Source organism: Oculina patagonica, chromosome 7 (assembly GCF_052425735.1).
Source record: "Oculina patagonica isolate OP01 chromosome 7, crgOcupat, whole genome shotgun sequence".
In the NCBI taxonomy this organism is placed as follows: domain Eukaryota; kingdom Metazoa; phylum Cnidaria; class Anthozoa; order Scleractinia; family Oculinidae; genus Oculina; species Oculina patagonica.
The window spans coordinates 33,043,419-33,069,944 of NC_135764.1; the positions used below are offsets into that span (position 1 = coordinate 33,043,419).

Sequence of the window (26,526 nt, forward strand, 5' to 3'; positions counted from 1 at the left end):
ATGCTAATTAACTAATATAAGAACATTACGTCATCAAATGTAAGTGATTGAAGAGGCCTTCCGAATTTAGTTGTTTGGAAGCATGTGACTGGCATGAAACTGGTGAGTTTTTTAAGCCCTTTTTGTCTAGTTTTACTTTGGGCTTTGATTTTCTCAAAGCAAAAAAATACATCCCTTGACCTATTCCTTTAATAAAGTAACTGCGCTTTAATCCTCCGGCGAGTGTGCGTTTGACTGCGATTCAAACTCGTGTGCTTCCAGCTGGACAAGAATTAAGTTAGGGTCTAGAGGACACTGGTCGACATCTGTTGAGCAAAAATCGTCGCAATATGAATTACTGAGGAAATGTCGAACCATGTATGAATATATAACAAATGCTAATTCACTAGTTTCCTGTCACCTGGTTATGTCCCTTATAAACTGTCCTTTGGTGCATGGTGGGTCATTACATTGAAAGTGTTTCCACTGATCCATTGATCCACCATGTGTAGGACCAGTGAGGTGGGAGAACTAACAACTTTCTACCACTATGGAAAATGGGATTTGGGTCACTGGGGCTGGGAGTCACAAACAAATAAACAATAAAACTTGGACTGGGATTTGAAAAATCGGGAAAACAATAGGCTGACGCATTGCTTATGAGTCCCATGAAGGAGGAAACAGCTGTCTCACTGCTAGGCTTGTGGGTAACTGAGTGTAGTGAGTCCATTTTCACTCTTAAACATGTTAATTATTTACAATGTGACTCAGGTCTATCCTGTTCCTCAGGATTAAAATTGTTTACTTTGTTTCCATCTGCTAAGACCTTACTAGTTACTAATTAACGGCACACACGATGTTTCCGTTTTAACTAAGCAGAATCAATGTAAACCGTGGCGGGTTGTCCCGCGCTTTGTTCTTTTTTTTTTTATATTTCTGATTGGTTTATCACCATACTGAATCGTAGCCTTCGTGCAGACGTCTCCTTAGTCTCTGTCGCAGCCATTTTTGGGTCGTCACGCAACGCTTCTCCTAAACCCAAAAGAAGAAGGTCAAGTGTTGCGTGACGAGCCCATAACGGCTGCAAAAGAGACAAACTTTTTCTAAATTGTTAGTTTCAAAGTAAAGCCACACATGTTAATTAATACATCTTTATTTATTAAATAAAAATTATTGATTAGACCAGAACCCCTTTAACCTGAATAAAACGTGCATTTATTTTCAATATCCCAACTTACTTAAACTGTGATTTTCCAAATTTTAGTGTAAGATTGGACAGAAAAATACTAATGCTGCTAGAAAGAGCAACTTGTAATTTTCAGAATGATCAAATTTGGAGTTAGTCTCAAATTTATGAATTGCACTAATTTAAATTAAGGCCTTTTTCTCAAGGTCGTAATTTTTATGTCCAATTAGAATATAACAAAAAAAAAACACTTTGAGATGTACACATTACTTTCTTAACAACTCTGTAATTACAAAACATCCCCATCCCCCCCCCCCCCCCCACAAACCTTACAAGCCCGAACCAAGTGTAAATTATATTTTCTTACCCCAGGAACAATACAGCCAATCAGAAAGCCAGAAAGCTGTTGCAAATTTGGTTTGCCGATTAATAATGCAATGGTGCTTTTTTCCTTTTTCCTTTCTGATTGTTTCCCCACAAAAACTTTTACAGGTTAAATATTCAACTTAGCATTATTTTCCCATTGCATACTCTGGATATTTCACTTTTTCATTAACGTTATCATAAACTTAATAAAATAGATCCCCCACCTTACCCCCTCTTGGTAAACGGATTGTTTAAAGGCTTCTGTACTGTAAAAACTAAGTTACAAACTCGTTGGACATGTCATTGCAGACCACAGGTTTGTGAATAGTTAACTCTATCCCAGTAAGTGTTGATATAATTTCTCTAGTAATAGTTTTATTTTGAAACCTCAATGCATAGTGTGTTAGCACGACTGTTGATAATCAAAAACTATTCAACGCTTTCTTTGTAGAGTTAAAAATTGTCATGGGAATAAAACCTCCAAAATGCAACTGCCATTTAAGTTTTAGCAAGCTGTGGTTTTGAGACTTGGCCCTGTGTCAGAGAACATTTTCATTTTACTCCACATACCTAGAATACCAGGCTGGAGGTCAGTTCATGGTTTGTAAAGTATATTGATAACCACCCAATCAAATCACGTGTTATATAACCAGCCAATCAGAGCATGTATTATATTACCCAGCAATCAGATCATGTGTTGTGTTATTATAAACAACCCTCCAAGTTTATTTTTAGCTCATTCTCCAGAATGAGTAATAGAGTGATACAGATGTTGACGGAAGTGTGCGTGTACAAAAATTGTGTGGACGGAAGTGATACAGATGTTGACGGAAGTGTGCGTGTACAAAAATTGTGTGGACGGAAGTGATACAGATGTTGACGGAAGTGTGTGTGTACAAAAACTGTGTGGACGGAAGTGATACAGATGTTGGCGGAAGTGTGCGTGTACAAAAATTGTGTGGACGGAAGTGATACAGATGTTGACGGAAGTGTGCGTGTACAAAAATTGTGTGGACGGAAGTGATACAGATGTTGACGGAAGTCTGCGTGTACAAAAAATGTGTGGACGGAAGTTGTAGAACGGAAGTAATTTTATATGCTACCCCTGCCCCCGCCAAAAATAACTTCAGTGAAGCTCAGTTGCAAATGTGAAAAGAAATGAAATCATTGTATAGTGTAATAAATAAATTAACATCAAATCACATTTCGGAACTTTTAAAAAGGGAAACGTGTATCACAAAGTCGAAATGTTGACAACCTGGGGGTTTATTTTATCATGTGCTGACACACGTAATTAAGGTTCATTTTAACGTGCGCTGTTAAACGCAATGAAGTTCCGCCAGGCAGCCGGAAGTAAATTTAATACGCTACCCCTCTCCTATTGTTGAGATTCTACATCTACATTTAATTTGGTCGGTAAAAATCTAGAGATATCACACCAAGATTTCTTCATGGAACTTATTTTTAACTTTTACTATGGAGTTACGCTTGCCATATGTAGCCTGCAGAACAGGCGGTTTATTTTTTGCAGGGTTATTGCGAGGTCGCGCAAAGCGCGATCCCACGAGCGGGAAGCGCGAGGGAAAATAAAAACCCGCAAAATAAAAACTAGCACTTCACGCTTCGACCCGCAAAATAAACCGCCTGTTCTGCAGGCTAGCCATATGACTCATTTAAATAAACTTTTATAAAGCTCACTGATAAAAACACGACATCCGAGCAGCACGTTTTTGTCTTCTGTCATGTCATCTCATTTCCCGTTTTACACGACGTGTTCGTGTGCATCTTTCTCTCAAATTTCATTCGCTGCTCAATCCATGAACAATGATTGTCACTGCCCGGTAGATGCGTGCTGACAGAAAGGTTATTCAAAACACAATTCAGTAATTTAAAACGGTAACAAATATTCATTTCATTTCTTTTCACATGTGTATCTGAGCTTCGTGGACGGATGTGAACTATTTAGACACTATCCAACCAGAAGAAAGCTTGTCAACACAATGTCCACACGTTTTAGCAGTAAAAACATGTTCTTCAAATATCAAAATTATATTTGTAAAGAAGACGAAAAGCTTTGCAGTTTAATTACACAATAGAAATACCAAACAACTGCGATCCTTCTAAGATCGATTAAAACGATGTATTGGTGAAAAATATTGTGAACAGTGTGAAAGCCCTTTCCGTGTTTAATTGTTATGTAAATATTCTAGCTTTTCTGTCTGTTGTTGTTGTTGACTTTGTACAATTTCCATCAATAATAGCACTAAGAAGAGCAAACAAGACTGGATGTCTTCGGATGTCTCGTGTTTGCTGGCACGGAAGGGTAAAGGAATGTGTATGCATGCAAAAAACTTGACTGTTTCGCAATTCTTCCCCACGTAATACTGATTCTTGACCTAGGATCTTCTCTTCTTATCATTTATATCTTTATTATGCTTATCGTACTGCAATCCGGAAACGAAATACTTTTTCTTTTTTAAATAACTGCTTGTGGACTTTTAGTAGCAGGGAATGGGGCCATGTAAAATTACTTCCGGCTGCCTCAATGGACTTGATCGCTTGTGTCAGCGCCTGTTAAAATACGTGAAAATACGTTTAGGGTCCCTAAGGTCTAAACAGCTCAGCAACTTGATTCACGTTGCACCATTTTTAGAAGTTTTGAAATTGTGATTTCATTTATTTTCACATGCGTATCTCATTTTGACTTTACAGGGGACTGTACTTGACTTAAGTGGACTGTACCAGTACATTTCCATTACCCACCACCACTCCCAAACCCTACCCACCCCACCCCCCCCCCCCCCCCCCGTAAGCTCAAGTTTTGGTCACCAGTGAAAAATTTTAGTCACCAACTTAAGCTGATGCTTTCAATCATTCCTCTCAATTTTAGTCGCCAGGCTGGCGACCTTGGTTCAAATTTAGTCGCCAGCCCCAAAATTTTAGTTGCCATGGCGACTAAAATGGTCTTAACTTGGAGGGTTGATAAAATATAATTTTTAAAATGTCATTAGCTCACCCTTGCATTACATTTCAAACTGATAAATTATATATCTCTTAAGATTCAGACAAATTTGTTCATTAACTGCAATGCCTGTACACTATATATTAAAGACTGTACACTATACACAAGTTTGCCACTTCAGCATAATTTGGAAATTCCATATCCTAGGAGTTATAATCTGTTGTATTTTTGTTCCTCTTCCATTGTGTCATTAGCTTGAAGTTTGTACACCCCTGAAAAACTTAAACTACTGCACCCCTCTTAGGTGGAATCACAGCCGGTCCCAAGACCTTACTATGTCTACTGCATGCATAAGGCACTTAATGTCTGATTATTAGACACTTTGGTAAGGCTTTGCTCATGCCTTCGCAATCCCGACTAACTCACTTCTCAAACAAACTCTGTTTGAGTTTGAGTAATTGTTAGCCAGAATGAGTCAAAAGGACACTTTTTGAGAAGACCTTTTTTTTTTTTTTTTTTAACCAGCAAAAAATCATATGACAATATTATTTTCATGTCACCCACAATTCATGAAAATCTGTTGTCCTATGTATTATTGATCACTGTTTAATTATTGACCAGTATTATTTATTAATAATCAAACCGATGCTCTCTTGCGGCACTTTCCATATCAGGATTGATGATATCCACATAGTCCAAATCCATGTCAAAGAACTCCTCTGAGTCATCGATATTAACTCCCACTTGTCCAATAGAATCAAATGGAATTATTTCATAATCCTCCAGTACAAGGTCTATTTCATCTCTAGGTGTTCCATGCCAGCTGCGACTCAATGGATGTTCCTCGACTTGTGGTTCTGGATCTGTAGCTGAAGTACTGCCCATGCTTTCTAAACCATCCTCGCTACTACCAGGAATTGTAGGAAGGGTTAACAGACCACTAGGGTATGCCGTACAACTGATACTCCGGCATTTCTTCATGTCTTTGTATGCTGCAGAAAAATTGACTGAGTCACTTTGGTTCTAATATTTAGTCAATAATTATCATTTTAAAACAAAAAAAAAAACGTTCACTGGCTAAAAATATTAAAAATAATGAGCTTTCGGCTGTCGCTCTACATTATGTCTCATCCTGGTTGTGCTTCAATCTTTAATTATCATTTAACCTTTGGTCCTGATGGGACTTTAACCCTCACAAGTGGAAGGTATCAAAATTTCTCCTAGTTTACAAAATCAATGTGTATAATTATATTGTGGTTCAATTTTACCCTTGGTACAATCTAGTAGTTTCCTTTGTTTTATATTCATTATCATATTAAAATACCAGAACAAAGGGAAATACCAATTTGTACGAAGGGTAAAATTCAACCACATATCATCAATCACATAATCAAAAACTACTGAACATAATTATTTGCATACTTGGAATATCCACATCTGATCTGTGACCACCACCAAAACCAAAGAAATCGTCACTGTGATAACTTGACCAACCTTTACCGTAAGACTTGCTTGCAAGTGTCTGGGACCTTAAGTAAACAATAAAATTAACATTGAACTGTTAACATCATTAACCACGGTGCAACCAAGTGAACTTTTACAATTTCTGATCTTCAAGTATACAAGGAACAATATGACTGTTATTTTTTTCCTTAGTCAAAGGCCTTTTTAAAAATACCATAAAGTTCAAGTTATGACCTTCCTTGTTTTGTGACTTAGCAGCTTTTTTCTCTTGCTACTTTCATGGCTGTAGGCAGGATTTTGTATGGGTGAGTGCGAGCATTTGTTGCCTTTGGAGTAAGGATCATCTAATAACAGACCTGTGTGAAGGAAAAATTCGTCTTGAACATTAAACTTTTTTGGGTGCTTAGAATCATAAATTAAACTTACTTTTCTGTAGGTGGATACTCAGCACTGAATGTCTTTGTCCTTGGTCTTCTTTGTACTTCGTCGTTCTTCAGTTTCTTGTCGTGTAATCTCAGGATAAGTGATCGTATCCCACCAGGGGTTCGTGTTTTTAGGTAATAATCCATTTGGTGTTTACTCAAACCCGTTTGTAGGAAGATAAGCATGGCTGGATTGTTGGCAAACATATTAATGCTTGCAAGCCTGTAGAGTACAAATAAAACATTAACTAACTTAGATCCACTTTTATGTATTTTTTCAAAAAGAAATACTTTTTTTCAGCACTGGCACCATCATGCTTGAAACAAAATATTTCGGAGTTCTCCCAACAAAAAAATATTTAATTTTAGAGGTCATTTAACTGAATTTTTTTTTTCATACTGAAAGTTCCAAATGTATGGACCCTTGTTAGTTAGGTGGGGGCAGGGGGACAGGGGGAATCTGAACTTCCCAATACCTGTACTTTAAACTCTGGTTCCCACCCCTTTGTAAGTGGTTCAGGACTGCCTATCAGTGCTATTTTTGTTGCAAAATATTTCGAAATGTTGCAGAACTTTTTCTCAATTTCTCCAGGTTCCCACAACCATGGACATCCTGCTTTTTGCCCTCTCTTCTCTTGCCTCCTTTTTCCCTCCCTCCTCCTATTCTACTGGCCTTCCATCCGCCTGTCCCCTCCACTTGATACTTTTAGAAGTTCACTACTCTCAGAGAACATAACATAGGATGGTTCATCTTGCATGCACAGAGCTAGCCAAATAAATATTATGGCTAGCTCTTATTAATAATATCATAGTTTGCCAGGAAATTATTTTCATCCTTTAAAACAAACCTATTAATAAATCTCTCCAATCCCTGCTGGCGCTGCTGTAAAAAACTGTCCTTGAAGCGACCAATAAGCTGCTTCCTCGGCAGTCGTGGAGCATGACTATAAATAGGACAGGCAAATTGTTGAGCTTATTATTATTAATTCAAAGCTAAAAAGATTTATACCAAAAAGTGATGGATAAGCTACAATTTTTTTACTCAAACTTTGGGTTAGTAATACAATACAATAGTTCATTTGCCCATGCCACACAGGGGAGCGACAAGTCTCATTAAAATGTGTGCAAGTAAATAATATACCTGCCAACTCTCACGCCTGCAAGTTAAAAACTTCGATCTCACGCCAACTCACGCTTAGGAACTAATTTCTCACGCCTAGTCGAAAAATGTGAGTTGTTACAACCACAAACGACACATTTTCCAAAAAAATGCAGTAAAATAAAACTCCTGGTAAAATGAGTAAATGGCGATACCTTCCCCGAAATGACAGAGTTTTGACAAAAAAAGCATTGGGAACGAGGCCGTGTTTAGCGAAACACGTCCATGTACTGGGATCGGGAGATGTTTGGTATGTCGTCGGGATACTTCGGACGTCTTCGGAAAACTTCGGAAATTGTTGTATCGTCTTCGGAAATCCTAGCACTCTCAGGATGAAAATCTCACGCCTTTGACCCAGAAAAAGTTGGCAGGTATAAAATAATATGGTAAATGAAGTTAAAAATGTTAAAAATCATCTTCTTCATGTACAAATAGGAAAATGATCTAAACGTAATACTTTGCCTTTAAAATTATCAATGAGATGTGGAATCATGAGGAAACCTGTTCTAAAGCATTTTAGTCAGGGGTAATATCATGTAGAATCAGAGAGTTATAAATAATAAACAACAAACACTTACCCCATGACCATATCATCAATTCCTAGCTTGTTTCTGAGCCAAACAAATTCAGAATATCTTCTTCGTACTCGAGAATGGAACAGTGGAAATGCTGGATGATTTGTCTGAAAATCAAATCAAATGAAACTGCTAACGATTTCTACACATGTATGCAGTTGTAATATACCAGTATATAAAGAAAGTTAAACTGAGTTGGTGAGGTACATGTAGGTAAGTTCAAGTCTGCATTTGAACTTTGTGGCCCATCAGGCCAGAGCTTATTCCAGTATCAGTAGCATGAAGCGACTACGAGTATTACTACTCCCCCTGGATGGTATGCTAGTCCATCACAGGGTTACCTCCAGTATTAAATTTGCAAGTACCAATTTATACACCTGGGTGGTGAGAGGCACTGTGAGAGTAAAGTGTCTTGCCCAAGGACTCAACACAAGGACCCCAGCCAGGGCTTGAACTCAGAGGTGCTCGATCCGGAGTCCAGTGCTCTAACCATTAGGCCACTGTACCTCCCACAAATTGAGTTGGTGAAGGATCCAACAAAATAACTTCCATTGATAAGATGTGGTCACACCTCTAACACACCTCCACCCTTGAAACACTTACACATCTTCTCTTTCAGGGTTTTATTTTTCATGTTTGATTTTATTTGGACATAGATAAACTAAAATTGGTTGAAACGATGATTCCCTTACAAGTCGCTCTTACATTTCATTTAGAATATGGGAATTACAAAATATAACTCTTCAAATCAGCTCAAAACAAAGATCGATCGATCAGAGTCGCCTGCGACATCACGTCAGTAGGTTCGATATAGTTTTAGTTTTGACGAAGTTGGCTCAAATTGATCAGTCTTTCTTCCTTACTTAGTTGTTTACCCAGCGCGATAAATAAACAGCAATTGTTTTCTTTATGAATCAGGAGGGAGTATTGTTTTCCAAAATATAAATGATCATTTCTCAATAGTGTGCGTTGTGACGAACATCATTAGCATAACAAGAGTTCCAGAAGACAGGAGAAGCTTTATAGTATCGACCAAATCCGGTAATTTTTGACCTAGATTGGTAATTCTCAAACGTTGAGGACTACTAAATACGCTAGAAATTTGAGTCCTTCGAGGTAAGAAACTCAACTGACCTTGAAAACTTGACCTTTTACAACAAAACATGTGTGTGATCTTACCTTCAACTCGATTTCATAGTCTGTGTATTGTGCCTTTTCGTTCTCGATGTGAGTCCGAGGATTTTTCACTTCAATTTCTAGATACTGCAAACGAATAAGGACAACATGAGTGAAAATGAGAAGAGCCCACGGATCAGTAAACAAGACAAGAAGCTCAGACGCAGAGCTTAGTGTCACAAGAAAAAGCCAAAAAGTTTTCGATCGAACTCACTCCGTAAGCTGTTTCTCTCACTTGATCTCTAATCATAGTCCAGTCATATCGTGGCCTGAACAGCCTGTAACCTCGTCTTCTATACATACGTGACACAGGAGCCTGAAAACAACAACAAACTGTATCAGCTCTCCAGTGAAATCCTAAACGATGTGATCTGAGAACAGCAATACAAGGAGCAGCTTAAAAATGATTGCGTACCAGCCATTTTGTACACCCGACCTACTCGACCCAGGCTTTCTCTGTCGGTTACGGAACTAACACAATCGGCGGGAAGGTTTCCTTTATAAACATAATTTCTTTCCAGAAGCCATAATCGGCTTCTGATCTTTCTTAAAGCAAAATAGGATACGATATAAGTGGTGCTGCTGATCATAATAGCAACATTATTAGCAAAACAAGGAGGAAACTTAACTCAGTCAAGCATGTGTCACGCTACACGTGTCACACGTGCCATAAAGGTGACCGTATCCCAAACACACTCCACAGGCAACTTTCAGACGTTATTTACCACCGAAGAAGGGTTATTGCCCGAAACGTCTGTTTTCTTTCTGTTTTCTTTTTTTCAATTTTGGCACTTTCATACCTACAGTAAAAACCCGCGTATAAGAACAAGTGGATTAAGAACACCCAGGCCTGATTTTAGGAAATAAAGTACCATTTATATAAGAACACATTCAGCCTGAAAAATGAAAGTTGTTCTTATATGGAAAAATATCAAAAATCAACACTACTTTTCATTGCACACATAATAGTTTCACCCCAATTACAGTACAGTATTGCCTTGATTTATCAATTTTATTAAAATTAAAATACAATTGTGTGCATATATATTGATTTCACCTATTGGTAGCCTAGTATGTTCCTTATTTTAAGAAACTTTTTTTAAGAACACTTAAGAACACTTACAGGCTGATTTTGCAGATTATAACCCTTTATATAAGAACCAAATCAGCCTGAACCGCCAAAATAGGTGTTCTTATACGCGGGTTTTTACTGTATTTCATTACAATTTTATAGGTCCAATCCCTAGCCATCGAGAAACCCGGGCAAGGAATGATCATCATTGTGTCATTGCTTCTGTCTTTGCCTGGTATTTGGCTCCTGACCAATGTCAGTTATCAAACTTACTTGAAATAAAAAACGAGAAGTCCAAGGGCTACTGCAAAGCTGAACTAATAAATAGAAGAACTGAATTTTTATGGTCGCTTCTTTGTTGAACTACTTGAGTGTGTTCTCTTAAATCCCTCTTAGGAAAAGGATTAGCCTGCGAATACAGCCGCCTCTCATTCGCGTCCCGCAACGAAGAGCGATCCACCGTAACTGCGTTACGTGTTTATTTCTTTTTAGGTAGGCAGGGGGTCCTCGCCGCCTTTGATCTATTAAAATTGGTTCCTTCACACGTGTAAGAGATTATTTTGTCGTCATGATGACTTCATATGCGAATTCGAAAGGAAAGAGAAAATGACTGGGCGATGCTCCTGATCTCCTCTAAGAATTAAAACAAATTGGTATAAATTCATGTCATTTGCAGGCAACACGAGCAATCACGAAGCTACCTGGCAACCCTGAGGTTTTTCGTTTCTGTTGCCTTCCTTTTTCTTTCCTTTCCTTTCGTTTCCTTCCCTTCACTTCCCTTCCATTCTCTTCCTTGCCCTTCTCTTCCCTTTTCTTCTCTTCTCTTTTATTACAGGCTAGACAGTCTGAAGATCTGCTTGCCGTAAAACTTGAACATGTAGTTTCCTGAGATGGTGTTGTATAAAGGACCTCTGGGTTACTACAAGGACTAACTTATACCAGCACAACAAAGCACAATAAACCGAAGAGCGTACAGAGATCTACAGACAATATGTCTACAAGCTGCTAGCAAAACTGTTTCACTTACCGAGAAACAAACAGTTACGTAAGCACTGGAACTGAATAAGGCTGTCGAAGAGAGGTTTCAGTTCGATAAAATTCGCTGAGCAATATTTTAGCTTATTTTAAAGTACGTGATGCAATCGTGTTTATGATCGTGTTATTACGTCTTCAACGACAAAGCAGAACTTTGGGTCTTGTTCCGGTACCGCTGTGCCAGAAAAATAATTCAAGGGTGTATCCTTTTTGAAGAAAGGAAGAGGATTGCTCTAGTATTTGCCCAAAGTAAACAATTTTCAGGGTAGATTGACCAAGCACTGTAGGATAACGAAAAAAACGATGCTCCCAGTTTCTTCGTGCTACAAAAACCGATGAGACAGCTCGCCCCTTGAGTATTAGGAATTGGACGAACTCTACCCGTATACAGGAACTGGACGAGTTTCCCCAGAAAACAAGTGCTTATTACCAAGAAAACCTTCAAACGTACGAAGAAGTTTATTTGACAGGGGACTAGAAGGGAGAACATAGTAACTCTACCATGTCAGAAAAACAAACTTCAATCGAGGTAAAAATTTCTTATTATTTTTTAAAAATGAAGTTACTTATTAATAATTTTGATTGACTGACTGACTGAATGACTGATCGACTGACTAACTTACTGACTGATTGCTTGATCGATCGATCGATCGATCGATTGATTGATTGATTGATTGATAATACGTCTGCAAGACCGCCGACTTTTCTATGAGCGAATAGTGAAATAGAAACCCTACAGAGCAGCGCGCCCACGAGCGTGTTCTATCAGCAAATACAGCAATGGGAGAACCAATCAGATTCGCAGATTTCCAGTAGATCTAGAACACGCTGATTATCTGCTAGAAAGGCTTATTACGGTAATATAAAAGCAAAAATCAGTAGCTAGTGGCGATTAAATAGAATAATTAGCCAATTTAAGCCTCCTTTCACCTTAAAATTACTCGTTGCTAATTTTAAAACAATGAATTACAAAACGTGCCTGACTGCACGGGAAATAAATTGAATCTTAATAACCGGAACTGATTATGCAATACTATGCAAACATTCTTTGTCAGTTTGTTTAATTTCGTAGGAATTAATAAATTCTTTTTTTAATTTTAAATTGTAGAACTCCGACAAAAAAAGCAGCCTAGAAGATGGCCTGCTATTCATGTACAAGTGAAGGAGATGGCCCGCATCACTATTAAATTAAACTTAAAGTGAATCAAAGGGCCCTTAGAGCCAGCTCATTCTTCTGCATTTTTTCGGGGGGGGGGGGGTGGTAGGGTTTGGGAGTGGTGGTGGGTAATGAAAATGTACTGGTACAGTCCACTTAAGTCAAGTACAGTCCCCTGTAAAGTCAAAATCAGATACGCATGTGAAAAGAAATGAAATCACAATTTCACATCTTCTAAAAATGGTGCAACGTGAATCAAGTTGCCGAGCTGTTTAGACCTTAGGGTCCCATGGACATGGCCCCATTCCCCGCTACGTAAAAGTCCACAAGCAGTTATTTCAAAAAGAAATAGTATTTCGTTTCCGGATTGCGGAACGATAAGCATAATAAAAATATAATTGATAAGAGGAGAAGATCCTAGGTCGAGAATCAGTATTACGCGGGGAGGAATTGCGAAACAGTCAAGTTTTTTACATGTATGCACATTCCTTTACCCTTCCGTGCCAGCAAACACAAGACATCCGAAGACATCCAGTCTTGTTTGCTCTTCTTAGCGCTATTATTGATGGAAAATGTACAAAGTCAACAACAAAATAGACAGAAAAGCTAGAATATTTACATAACAATTAAACACGGAAAGGGCTTTCACAATATTTTCACCAATACATCGCTTTTAATAATCGATCGTAGGGTCGCATCCGTTTGGTATTTCTATTTGTAATTAAACTTCATAGCTTTTCGTCCTTCTGACAAATATATTTTCCATATTTGAAGACCATGTTTTTACTGCTAAAACGTGTGGACATTGTGGTTACGAGCTTTCTTCTGGTTGGATAGTGTGTAAATAGTTCACATCTTCCACGAAGCTCAGATACACATGTGAAAAGAAATGAAATGAATATTTGTTACCGTTTTAGATTACCTTTCTGTCAGCACGCATCTACCGGGCAGTGACAATCATTGTTCATGGATTGAGCAGCGAATGAGATTTGAGAGAAAGATGCGCATGAACACGTCGTGTAAAACGGATGACGTGAGTCACGGGAAATGAGATGACGTGACAGGAGACAAAAACGTGCTGCTCGGATGCCTGGCGGGACTTCATTGCGTGTAACAGCGCACGTTAAAATGAACCCCCAGGTTGTCAACATTTCGACTTTGTGATACACGTTTCCCTTTTTAAAAGTTCCGAAATTGTGATTTGATGTAAATTTATTTATTACTTTATAAAAGGATTTCATTTCTTTTCACATTTGTATCTGAGCTTCATTGAAGTTATTTATGACGTTACTTAGGGGGGAGGGGTAGCATGTAAAATTACTTCCGTTCTGCAACTTCCATCCACACATTTTTTTTCCACACATTTTTTGCCCTCGCGCTGGACGACTTCCGCTTCCGTCCACATCTGATCCACTATAATACTCATTCTTTGAGAAAGAGCTAAAAAAAAAGAGTTGACGTATCTTTATTTTTGGTTCATTGTGCATGCACAGAAATGCGTGCAGGGTCGCGTGCAGGTGAACATCAGCTGCGTCACGTCACGAGCCAAAACCAACTCTACTTCAAACGTACCAAATAAATTCCATTGAATATTTTTTTTAGATCGCTCTTTATACTTTCTCTTGGACGTAGACAGATCGGGGTCAGGGTCGAGGACATGTTGAGGGGTCTTAGAAAAAAAAAATGAAAATATACAATTGATAAATTTTTGTAATAACGACGCGTGCGGGTCGTGCATTACTACAATTAAAAGAGTTGACGTAGCTTTATCTTTGGTTCATTGTAGACAGTTCCGAAATTGTGATTTCATCTAAATTTATTTATTACCCTATGCAAGGATTTAATTTCTTTTCACATTTGCATCTGCGCTTCATTGAAGTTATTTTTGACGTTACTAAGGGGGGAGGGGTAGCATGTAAAATTACTTCCGTTCTACAACTTCCGTCCACACAATTTTTGTACACGCACACGCGTGCAAAACAACTTCCGTCAACATCTGTATGACTCTAATACCTCATTCTTGAGAATGAGCTAAAAATGTGTATGTTCTGTTTTATAATTCCACTGAGCGTCATAAGCCAGTTGACGCAACAAACAAACTGAAATTTCAGAGTCGATTTCAACAGAATTTTCTAATACTTTTCATCCTCTAAGATCGAAGAGATCTGAATCGGAACGAGCACAGTTCAAAAGAAAAAAGAAAGTAAATGAGAGAAAACGATACTCGTTCTTAAAAACATCCCGTGCTGAAGAATAGTCTGCCCTGGTTTGAAAAAAAATCTACAACACGCGATGTTAGCATAGTCACGCCATATCGATTGAGTAGATTTTCATATTTAGATCTCAGGTCAAAGAAAACCGTATGACACGCAGCAGAAAGTTGAACTATTAGCCTTCAAAAGAGCACTTGGGAATAAAAAAAGCGCTGATTTAAACTGGAAATACATTTTGTCTGTAACTAATGAACATTTTGGAACATTCCAGCAGCAGTTACTATGCCACGACTGTGCTCTGTGCAATCTATCTTCAGTACCGCTCAAGACTAATTTGCTGGTTTTATTCACTGAATATATTCTGAAAACTGTCTGCTGTGAATGTTAATTCAATTTCAAGGCTTTAAAAGATATAGTGCGTGAAACCGATACAAGGCGTCTTGTAAAAGCTACAATCAAAACAACACTTGATCGGTTTCCGCCCACACGCAGGTAATGGATAATAGAACTCGTTGATTTGTCAACTCTCAGGTACAACACACTGAAAATCACCACAGTGTTCAGTATTAGAAAATCCAAGTGTTTCTTATTGGACTCTCATCCGTACCAAAAGCAGTGTGTAGCCGGTAAAACACATGCACAACAAGGTTTTTAAAGATAAAAAACACGATCGAGAAATAAATTTGAAGACTGGCTTTTCGGGGACGTTATCTAGTAGTCTTTTGACTGACCCTAGAGTCTTACCTTGTGCAAATAAACCCTGTAAAAGCTGTTATTGACCAAGTTTCCCATCAATTGATTTCATTTCGTAAATCGATTCTAGAACCTTGTGCAAATCCCCGGAACGTCAAGGCCACACAGTTCATAGACTAAGAGCCTGTAAGACGTTTGTTTGCGGTGGCCTCGACCCTTTTATCCGATAGGGCGTCTTATACGTCACGCTCGCAGTATATTTATAAGTAATGCTTAGTAGTATTCTGTGTACCAGACTTCTTTTTGCGTCTTATATATAGCATTTTACTTCGCTAAACAAAGTAGATTTTTTCATGCATCTTTCTTTCGATAAGAACCCTTCCACTGCCCAGCCCCCTTCAAAACAAATGGGACTGAAAGGGTTTGGTGTCAATTGGGAGGGGGTGACGGGGAAATCCATTGCAGGTTACCCCTAACCTGCGATCAGGCGTTTTTTCCCTTGCAAAGATGAGTGGTAAGTAGGGAGGGAGGGCATGATCTCAGGTTAGGTTACCCCCTGCTCATCGCATCATTTCGGTAACAAGGGGCCCATTTCGTGATTTTCAGTCGAAATAAATGTTTTCTGATACTAACTTAGAATGTCAGTATTCGGTTGGTGCAGGAGTGCATTACTCCTGGTTGGTGTCAGTAGGCAAGAGAGCATGAACGAAACCGGGGTAACTTTGGCCGAGCTGAAGAATATCCTTTGTTATACAGTAACAGGGGCTGTTTATGACAAGTTTTCACTGTACACAAATCAGGTGAAAAATAAATAATATATTCCTATTAGCAGAAGGACAGCTCTTACCAGAAGTCTACATTTTCTTCGACTTTAACTTATTACTAAAAAAGAACAAAATTGACTCTTACTTCCGTTCACAATTTATTATATTGTATCAGGCAGGACACTTCGCCTTTAACGTATGCAGTCATGATCACATAATAATACATCTTTAGACGAGTTACATCGCTTTCATATATTAAAATATCTTTTTTGTTCTGTGTAGCCAAATTAAGATTTCGATGTAAAAATACTGATATTTTCGCAATCCTCTTCAAAAAAAACTCACACGAGTCCGACACCCACTACATATTAGCTTAGTGTTTCTTTCAAATGTAAAGAGAGCAGTGACCAATAAACGCTCTTTTCTCTGAACTTACAAACCAGTCAACAATATATATCCTGACCTGTTTATCTAGACACTCACGTAAAATTACCTTTAACATCTTCAGCGGCAATCAATGTTTGTGGTTTGCAGTGTTTCTGTGGCTGTTCTAGTTCCTTTCCACATTTTACTTCAAATTACTGAAATGCAAATATTACATTTTCTGAGGCTGTGCAATGGAAATTGCATCACACAATATCATTTAATTTTATGCGCATTTTATCTGATCTTTTTCAGTAACAAAACATTTTAGCCTTACACGAGAAGGTCTTTCAATTCTTTAAATTTGACCGAAAACGATTGTAGTTTTATTTGTTGTTCAATGGCCTAAAGAATTACTTTAGATGTTATTTATGAAATGTTTTAACATAAAATTGTCTTATGTGGCTCAACCTCATTCTGCCGAAATAAGGGCCACACAAGTGCTGCACTCAACGGTTTTCTTCAACCTTTTTCGTCTGATGGTATGGTGTTGTTCCTCATTCTCGCACGTTTGGATCTTTTTAAACAGCGTTACCGACTCCTTACGATGACATCAAGCCGTTTTGATCACTATGTCACGCGACACTTCATCAGGCTAGCTGGTCACACAACATTATTGTAACGCAGCTCTATCATCTCGACGACATCATAAGTCAGGAACAAAGCCGCTGAATGTAAGCTGTCACACGACGATGACAATTCATCACGGTCTTTCCAATCAAGTCCGCCAATCGAAGAATGAAGAACAGTAAATTCCGAATCATTGTCTCCTTCATCTTCGTTGGCAACCTCACTTCCCGCTTCTTCGTTGCTATGGTAACCCATACTTGCAGTTGATAGACAATTGCTAGGTTGACCAGAGCAAGGAACGCTAATAATGTCATATTCTTTTGTTCGAACGTCTTTTGGACAAGCTCCCACAGTTTCTTCCTCGTCGTCGCTACTGTCGAGTCTGGAGCCTGTGCGAGATTTTTCATTTTGAGAGTTTAGCCAGTCCCGTACGCGGATAAAAGGTTCTTTTTTAACAATATCATAGTCTGACAAATCCAATTCTGTTTCGTCGTCACCTTCGTAAGGTCTGGAATCTCCCGATACACCATCGCTATTCTCCCCATTTGTTTCACTATCCCTAGGGTTATTCACCCCCGTGGGAGCAATCATAAGCTGCCCACCCGGTAGCACTGATGCCACATTGTGAGAAAGACTCAATCTTCGGTTTGACTGTTTGTCCGAGCATCCGGGACAGAAAGCACGAAGCTGTGAGCTCGATCGTGATTTTCGTAATGATTGATAAGTGTATCCCGAGCTCCAGCCATTTCCCATCAGGGCACTCGAGGCGTAGTTCTGTTGCGAGGCTACCCAGTTTGAAACATCTGAAAGAGAAACAAGAGCTACTTGTGACCAGGGCATTACATAGTGTGTGACCATAGTGTTACGGTACATTATGTGATGATAATCTTACATGGTACGATCAAGGTAACGACTGAGCACGTACTGTGCGTTAATATACCGTTATCTACTGAGCTCTCCGTAAGTGTCTTGCCTGCAGACCTTGACAGATCTTTTAACAACTTAAAAATCCAGTTGTTCTCGCTGAAAATCTACTGTACTTTTACGGGGCCCACCACGATAATACAACAAGACTGTGAACAAATTAATGCTGATCATTTGCTCAGTTCTCATCACCTTTCTGTTTGATCACGTATTGATGTTATAAAGAGAAAATACATGCAGGGTTCATGTCAAGAAGAACGTTGAAAAGAACCACTGAAACTGGGTAGAGCAAAGCAACCTTCTCGTGTGTGCATCAATTACGTTTTCATTCTCATGATAAATTTTCCAACGATAACGAAAACCCTGTCACGTCCAGTGCGTGCGCGTAGCGCGCATGAATGGACGTGCCAGGTACGCGGTTCAATTGCTGCGTGCGTAATGGGAAATGCTTTGTGCGGATTATATTTTTTCATCAAATTAATATGGAGATAAACAGAGCTAAGATCAGTTTCCAATCCGATAACAAGAAGTGCAAAATAAGACTTACCATCGAATATTCTTCTTGTTTCTTCGACGTCATCAGGCTGTACACTGCCCGAGAAACCGCTGTCCCCTGTGGAATGGCAGGTGCATCTTCTGTCCTTATTTCCACGATACTCGGCGGCACCTTCAGGATCAATGATCTCGACTAAATCTCTTTTGTCTGTTCCACTAATGAAGTTCTCCATTTCCTTTACAGTGAGGCTGCTTTGGATGAATAGATGGAACGATGAGTCCGCGAGTACTGGCGTGATTCGTGTTAGACTGAAAAGAAAGCAGCATTGCTCTGTTATTCCGGGGTGTATGGAAAACACCGAGACGGAGGGTTGAGGTGTTTAAAGGAACTATGTCACGGATTTTACCAGATTTTTGAACCACCATAATTTATATTTGTGTCGCATGAAACCTAAAAATAAAAGTCCATTTTTATCAAAAATTGCTATATTAGAGCACTGAATCTGTTAACTAGCATTTTTGGCTGCGGATGCCTCGGATGGAAACGGATTGCAATTTGTAAACGTTAGGCAAACGTTTTCAAATTGTTTCCTCGCGTCTTCAAAAAATCGATATTTATTGCTGTAGCTTGATTTCTATCCAACGATAATGTTTTTTGTGGGTTAAGTTGCCTACCACTTATTTCAGAACAGTTTTGACCAAAAAAACTTTGAAATCCCCGTGACATAGTCCCTTTACCCTTTAACACTCTTTTAATAAATTGACTTTTTTAAAAAAGTAACATTTAATATATTTTCAGGGTCCTATTTGACCATTCAAACTATAACATGATCCTCCTAAGGGATTCCGCGTTTATTGAAGTTTTTCTTTGAGGTTTATCCGCAATTTTTACAGTGGGAATACGAAAACCGTGAACACTTTTATTATAGTTTGAAAGATAAAGTAGAGAAAACAGTTGGCAAATTATTCGCATGAAATAACCTATTGGCTCCATTAGTGCGCCCATTTGTTTATATTTCTTGCAGTTTGAGCTGTCATTCGTTTTTTTTTTTTTCTGTAGAAATTTACATATCCGAGATAGATTGAGGTGTTTACGATTTTCTGATTCACACTGTAAATGGGGGCTATCATGGCCAATCATTACCACTCAATTCCAAGCACATCAGCCGCCTAAACTACCAAGAAAATACTTCACGTTCTCTTGAAACTACTGTATTGTTTCACCAGTTTCATCAATTGCGTTAATAGACTGCGAATGTACAGAAAATCAAATTGCACGGAAATTATTTATTCCCATGTAAACACTGTATGGCGGTAATGGCATGCCACGTTTGCACATTCAATCAATATGGCGGAAAACCAGCGAACTGGTCTGTGATAGTCAAAACGAAGTTGGCGGCAGATACAAACGCAAGAAAGGCCTCGCCTATTTTTCAAAGCCTCTGGGACCACGCTAACAATACCAAGTATTAAACAAAAGCAAGAGAGGATAAAGAAAAAGGCGCGCTTTTGTTTTGAGTTGTACTTTAGACTATTTACACACAGCCTTATCGTTCGGAAAAAATCACAGAACGTTTTGTTCACGTGCAATCGTAATATAAAGCGCGGGTTAGCGTGACAGGTTGCATCATCCAAAACAGTGTGAAGATTTGTCAGTGAAGATTAAAAATTAAAAATCTGAATAAGTACAGTGTCATGTAAGAGCTTTAAACAGTCAGGTCTATCAGCTTCTAACATAAATGCCGGATGCTTGCAGATGGAAATTGCGTTAAACTGATCATAACGACGTAAAAGTTATGCAGATCAACACGACAGTTTAGTCACGATGTCAAATCGTCCAAAAAATCCCGAGAAAGATATGACAATAAACGACACACATGTGATAGTACAATATTATTCTAAACCGTAAATGAAAATGTTTTGAACTTCAAAAGTTATCGATTCACGTAAAATCCTTTAAAGAACAGCGTGGGCAGACCTCGTTATGAACAATGATACGAACATGGTGTTCGCATTTGTTACATGCATGTTTTGTTTCGGCAAAGTAACTTACCTAGCCAAGGCTTCTTGTAGACAGTTGCGGCGTTCTTCTAAAAACTCCTTGCTAAATCGGCCAAAAACTCTTCTCTTCGTTGGCAAAGATGGCAGCTTTCTGAAAGTGATCAAAGCCGAAAAGCAAACACGAATTAAACATGTATATATATAAAAGCACAGGGGATCGGATTATTGATACAATAACTGATTTTCTATTCTCGATTCTATGAATATAGACATTCAATTAAACTTACTAGTCTAGAATTATCCTGTCTCGTACAATTCATAGCTTGTATCCCAAAGTGGCGAGCGATACACGCCACAAAGCTCGTTTTACAAGACTGATGCCAATTTTAGACTGTTTACAGTATGTAAATTTCACCGACCCACTAAACAAAGGAAGGGGAGGTCTCCAAGCAACCAAAGAAACCGCATCGTCTCAGAGTGTGTGACACACAGAACGTTTTGCACAATATATCTTCCTTATTCCTCAAGTGTTTCAGCGATCATTTAACGTTACGGCCACGTACGCGCAATAAGATTTTGCCAGTTGCAATTGTAACTTACTGTCTACGCCAAAATGAACACGATTTTCGTGTACTTACAGTCCGAGTGAGCTGTGTCTTGATAAATGTTTCCATAACCACGCGAACTCCGAGAAACGTCTTCTGACTTGAGTCTTTTGCTTTGCAAAGATCATGCTGTTTGTCTGTGAATAAAAAATGAAGTACTTAAGAAACAGAAAAAATTTCTAATGTTTCTACAGACTACACTGGGAACCTTTATTGCTTGAATTGTTGGCGCGAACTTAATACAACTTATCGACAAAAGCGCGCGAGAAATGCTGTGCAAACACAGAGCTGTCAGAGCTCTCTGTGTGTGTTTCCACAGCTTGTTCAAGTTTTCCCAAAGTTTTGCAAATATTTCTATATAACTCCTTTTCCTTTAGATAATATGATAATACCCACAGCATACTGAAGATTTTGTATGATTTTAGAGGCACGGCTTCTAACCAATCAAATTCCATATATGTAAAACATTTCTGTCAACAACTTAATAAACTTGCGTTCGTCGTAATATTTAGTTAAGTCACGCAAACTTGAAAAGCCCGCTCTTTGCGCGTCGTAAAAATACAATTAAGACCATTAACTATAAAGTGACTTTACTCACCAGAACTACAATCTCATAGTCTGTATACACTGGCCATCCATGTACTAAATGGGTGCGAGGATTTCGAACGTGAATAGAAATAAACTGGAAAAAAGAACACATTGCACTGTTTAGACCTGTTTACATAAAGAGAACTGAAAATATTCATTGCTTGCCCTCTCATGTCATAAATGGTTTTCGCGATATTTTATCTTTGGAATACATACACGTGAAGTGCAATTCTCTCTCACGGCCATGCTGTTTAGTTCTTTTAGGATCGTTCTTTTTGATCCCAGAACCTAACCAAGAAACTGAGACTCTGATAACAACTGAGGCGAGAATGAAGTGTAATATTGCGCATGCTTTCAAAAATGATGCAATTCACGCGCAGCCCACGCACTGTAACTGAACAGTCTTTCTGTTTGATCTTGTTACTGTCCGCCGTAGACAGACTGACATACGAACAGAAAACGCTAAAACTTCCAGAAATATTATTCAGTTTCTTTCAATGACAAATTTAAGCCAGCTGGCAAAACAATTTGAATTGACAGGCATTCAATTCAAGCATCACATTTTACTTCCGTAATAGAAATTCCTTGTTTGAGCGCCTATCCTCGCGTACAACTTTTGGAAACAATGTTTAGATTGCGGAACTGAAATTATAGACGCGAGGGATGATGGGAGCCCTCTCTTTAGATGGGTTAGGGGTTATTGCATCTATAGTGTCGTGGGAATCGACTCAAGTCACACCTTTCATTGCTATTAATCAACTGAAGTTTATTACAAGATCAAGAGAGTATATTCACACTACAATACTAGGAATCAGTAATTCTACTTTCGTTATATAGGAAAGTACTTTTACAATCATGTACAGGTTGTGTAATAGGAAATAGCGTTACAGTAGTAACACTTAGGTAACGCAATACACTACAGCATCTGTTGGGCTTTTAATAAAATGGCGTTCAAGTATCACTGCGTTAGGGAATAACTCTCAGAGATTAGGTAGATCTTTCGCTGGCCTGCATTTTTTCCATTTCACGAATTGATGCGTTTTAAGGCCAATTTCGTTCAAAGATCTTCCAAATTTCATTGTCACGTGGCAGCAAATGAGTCAACGCATTGCACGCTTTGATTACTCCCGGGATGGGGTCTGTATGGGTGACATGGGTGATTGCTTTCAGTGCAGCGGTGATCTCAAAACAGTATTTGATCATAATAATTCTGCTCTTTTTACTCCTTTTTTCAGCCATCTTAAATAAAATGAAGCTGTCTTGAATAAAAAGAATCAGTGTCTACTAGCATTTTGAGTTTGTTTGTGTTGCTCGTGAAGATTGTCACGCGTCAGGAGCCAGTCGTTGGTTCCAACACGCGCACTGTCCCAGACAGACGTGACCACTTATGATCAGATGTTGATTTACAAAGGAAACACACAGCTTAAATTGGTCTATATTCAGGCTGTATATGCTCAAATAAATTTCTATTTTCTGACATTCTGGCGTTGATCTCTCGCACTGCAGCCACAAAGTAACCATTACAAAACACTCTTCTAATTTTGTCATGTTGCATAAGTCATATACCCTGCGAGCCGAGCTCCCTCTGCTCCCAGGGTATAGTCGCATGGCTAAAAACACGTTTACTGCTGCAAGCAATTCCCAATTCCCAATATCTTAAGATAAAGGACTATGTAGATTGATGTTTTTTGATGAAAAGATTTTATTCTGGCGACAAGGCTTGACCTCTTATCTTTTGGATAATATCGAATTCGGTTTGTTTTCGTCTTGTCACAGCATACGCACAGTTGTACATCGTATGCACAAATACATGGAAACAAGGGTACGGATGGGCCCAAGAAAAATGTGCGATGAATATTATGGGGGTCGTATGTCTAATAATATTCCGAACGCTGGAAAACCGCAGTGTTCTTGTTCTAAGTGAGGGAAAATTCAGCTTACAAACTCAGTATTAAATTAGTAAAGTGTATTAGCCTTCTTGCATAACAAACAACAAAATCAGTCTCGAAATTCAGTCAGGATGTCGACTGGAATTTTTTGAAAATCCAAATTTAAAGGGAAACAACTGATTTTGGCTAGTTCCAGTGCTATGGAGTTTTGCGGCTCCCGGCGCAAGGAATGAAAGTCAAAGGATGGGACAGAACGTTGTCTTACTATTTCCTTTAGGGTGACATTTTAACTATGAAAATCAATACAATATACCAATAGAAAAATATTAAAATATTATTATATTAAAAAAAAAGCTGAGGATTTTGGTCGCTATAAGCCGCGTCAACGACTGATGGTTAGAAATACACCGCGTTTAAAGCAACGCTTTGTGGATTTTATAAGGAGAATGGTACTTAAAAGTAACTGAACTCGTCAGTCACAACAGTAAAGCTTGCCATACTCGATTGACGAGATGCAAGCAGGCTTACGATTTCCATTTCTAACGTGCTTTGGCGTACGGTCGTCGAGCGTCAGGTTTATTTTCCACAATTAAGGTCACTGATCGAGCCCATTCTAATTCGAGCTGAATTCTATAGTCTGTCCGATTATATCCCTTCCTTGTTTCCTGCCCAAGACTCGGAGGCAACACAAAGTAACTAATAAATATAACAACAAAGATTTCTCTCACATAGGATAAACTTCCTTGTTTTCTTAGCTATACCCGGTACAACTACAACAGGTTGGCTATATAACAGTGATCTTAGTATCCGATTTATATTATAGACACCACAGTACTAGCTACGTTACGTACGGAGTAAAAGCTATTGTTTACCTCAAAATCCTCTCCATGGTCGGTCGGGTTAGCCATTATTCTCTAGCGGCGGCTCTGTGTACGGAGAGTAACTCAGCACATGGGGTGATGGTGTAATTGCCTTCCTGTTAGAAGCGCCAGGATTTTTGATCGCTCGAATGAAACCAGTTTTTCCAGTTGACTCTTTATAACTCGCTGCTACTTTTGATGCTGCGCGTGCCGGGGTCAGATTGAAATGAGATCCCGTAGAGTAGGCGAATGCAATTTACGCACATAAACAAGCGATTATCGATCGCGCGTCACAAAAAGGTCAACCACATTTAGGATAAACTACGAACTTCTTGATTCCGATCGATTTGTTTTCTTATTTGTTTTGGCAGATTTTCCGCTATCTCTCTAATGTTGATCTTCTATACACGAGGAACCACTGAGAGATTGCAACACCAGCCTTTCGTAAGTGCTAACCTCATAACATATGCAGAGTGTTTATTGTTCGTGGTGTTACTCGAGTGGAGCGAGGAACCAGTTAAATTTGAGTTTGCGCAATACTTTGAATAAGTTATTGTAATAAGATAACAATACTTCGCTTGGAGACGGAATTTATTTGATTTCATTATTACGAACAAGGAATTAAAACACTGTAAGTTGGAAATTTTTACTTTCGGAAATGCGAAGTACTTTACCCAGTCTGCAAACTTCATCTATCTCTGGCCCATCTTTACACAGTTTAGATGTTAAAAAAATTTATACATAAAAAAAGATATTTACTCAGTTGCACAATAGTAATTTCTTTCATTCTTTTCTTTCAAATGTTGTCATAAACTATCTCGTGTTTAAATATGTAAACGCTCCCTTTTACTTTACAAGACCATACACCGAGAAAGAATTACGAGATTTTGCTCTAAAAAGGTAGCTCTTCCTTTTCGCGTCCTCGTGGTCGGCGCATGGGGGTACTCCGGGGGGTACTCCTTGGGCAATCTTTGTCACCTTCTTTGTCTCCTTCGAATTTGCCGTAAATCATTAAGTATCTTTACTGGAGAATCCCGCAAGCGACCAAGGTACAAATCTTAACCATTCGTTCGCGGTTTTTCCCCCCGCCACTTTGAGAAGGGTGCAAACTATGATGGCACGAAATACAGTGTTCATTTAAATATCCGGTCCGATGCCAAATAATTTCCGAATAAATTTAATTTGTGAACTAATAAATGGCAAAAGATTTGTACATGCTGCAGCTTAGGCAGGTCCAAGATGCATGACATGTCGCGTGATTTTCCTGTTGACTTTGACTCGCTCTTGTAACATAAAAATAGGAAACAAGAAACCGCAATAAAAAAATATTAAAATTTCTTTCTCCAGATATCTAAAGTTTGACACTTGAATTCACGGATCTTTTTCTTGGACGCTGTATTATTATGTACAAGGACTGTCTTTCTCGCCATGTTTGCGTCAAAATGATTAAAAAGTAAACACGGACGTGTCTGTATGTAAGGCCCTTGCAATCTCCTTAACACTGCACAGCTCAGCTCATCTAAACGTCGATGCTAGCATGCACTGGCTAGGCCAAGTTTTTAAATATGATTAGTGAGTATGTCAAGAATTTAAGTAATGCATTGATTGCACCGTTATAGGTCAAAATATACCTGATGTCACTGATGTACTATTGCACAATTTGCTACTGTTCACGCTAACGTTCGTTCAATTCCTGCTTTGCCACGTAAGTGATATAATTATACCAAGACGAAAATTTTAGATCAAGCGTTTGTTAGCTAAGAAAAGGACGAGTATATGAAAACGTGGAAGATACCCCTTCCCATCGGCTTATAGATACTAATAGGTTTTTGCTTTTCCAGCTTTTTTTTTATTAATGTACTGTAGTAATGTAAGTAGTTTTATTGTAAATACAGTAGTCGTGCGTTTTTAACATGAGCCCCTGTCTCGAGAGATTGGGCAACAACTCC

At 38.6% G+C, this 26,526-nt stretch overlaps 2 protein-coding genes and 1 long non-coding RNA gene across 7 annotated transcripts; 1 reads left to right on the plus strand and 2 right to left on the minus strand.

Annotated features, from left to right (window-relative positions):
• Window positions 1–41: 41 nt before the first annotated feature.
• Window positions 42–12,568, plus strand: LOC144661140 (uncharacterized). 3 transcript variants are annotated; one of them, XR_013572221.1, is made up of 4 exons: window positions 42–102; window positions 5,303–5,438; window positions 8,143–8,326; window positions 12,505–12,568. It is a non-coding gene; the product is annotated as an uncharacterized LOC144661140 (long non-coding RNA). The 3 variants fall into 3 exon arrangements; XR_013572220.1 differs by lacking the exon at window positions 12,505–12,568 and having other exon boundaries at window positions 8,143–8,683; XR_013572222.1 differs by lacking the exons at window positions 8,143–8,326; window positions 12,505–12,568 and adding an exon at window positions 6,247–6,353.
• Window positions 740–15,757, minus strand: LOC144661139 (uncharacterized). Of its 2 annotated transcripts, none has more exons than XM_078521846.1 (10): window positions 15,510–15,757; window positions 9,504–9,605; window positions 9,293–9,376; window positions 8,117–8,220; window positions 7,228–7,323; window positions 6,384–6,602; window positions 5,916–6,022; window positions 5,016–5,485; window positions 4,318–4,933; window positions 740–2,266 (listed from the first exon to the last, which is right to left on the minus strand). In XM_078521846.1, exons 1-8 carry the CDS (start codon window positions 15,555–15,557, stop codon window positions 5,124–5,126), a joined length of 1,122 nt encoding a protein of 373 aa, XP_078377972.1. In that variant the 5' UTR covers window positions 15,558–15,757; the 3' UTR covers window positions 740–2,266; window positions 4,318–4,933; window positions 5,016–5,123. The 2 variants fall into 2 exon arrangements, with proteins under 2 accessions (XP_078377972.1, XP_078377973.1); XM_078521847.1 differs by lacking the exon at window positions 15,510–15,757 and adding an exon at window positions 9,705–9,737.
• Window positions 15,758–16,363: 606 nt separating this feature from the next.
• On the minus strand, window positions 16,364–25,893 carry LOC144661138 (uncharacterized). 2 transcript variants are annotated; one of them, XM_078521844.1, is made up of 6 exons: window positions 24,590–25,893; window positions 21,839–21,922; window positions 21,274–21,377; window positions 20,688–20,786; window positions 18,687–18,943; window positions 16,364–18,018 (listed from the first exon to the last, which is right to left on the minus strand). In XM_078521844.1, exons 1-6 carry the CDS (start codon window positions 24,623–24,625, stop codon window positions 17,249–17,251), a joined length of 1,350 nt encoding a protein of 449 aa, XP_078377970.1. In that variant the 5' UTR covers window positions 24,626–25,893; the 3' UTR covers window positions 16,364–17,248. The 2 variants fall into 2 exon arrangements, with proteins under 2 accessions (XP_078377970.1, XP_078377971.1); XM_078521845.1 differs by lacking the exon at window positions 24,590–25,893 and adding an exon at window positions 22,045–22,415.
• Window positions 25,894–26,526: the final 633 nt, after the last annotated feature.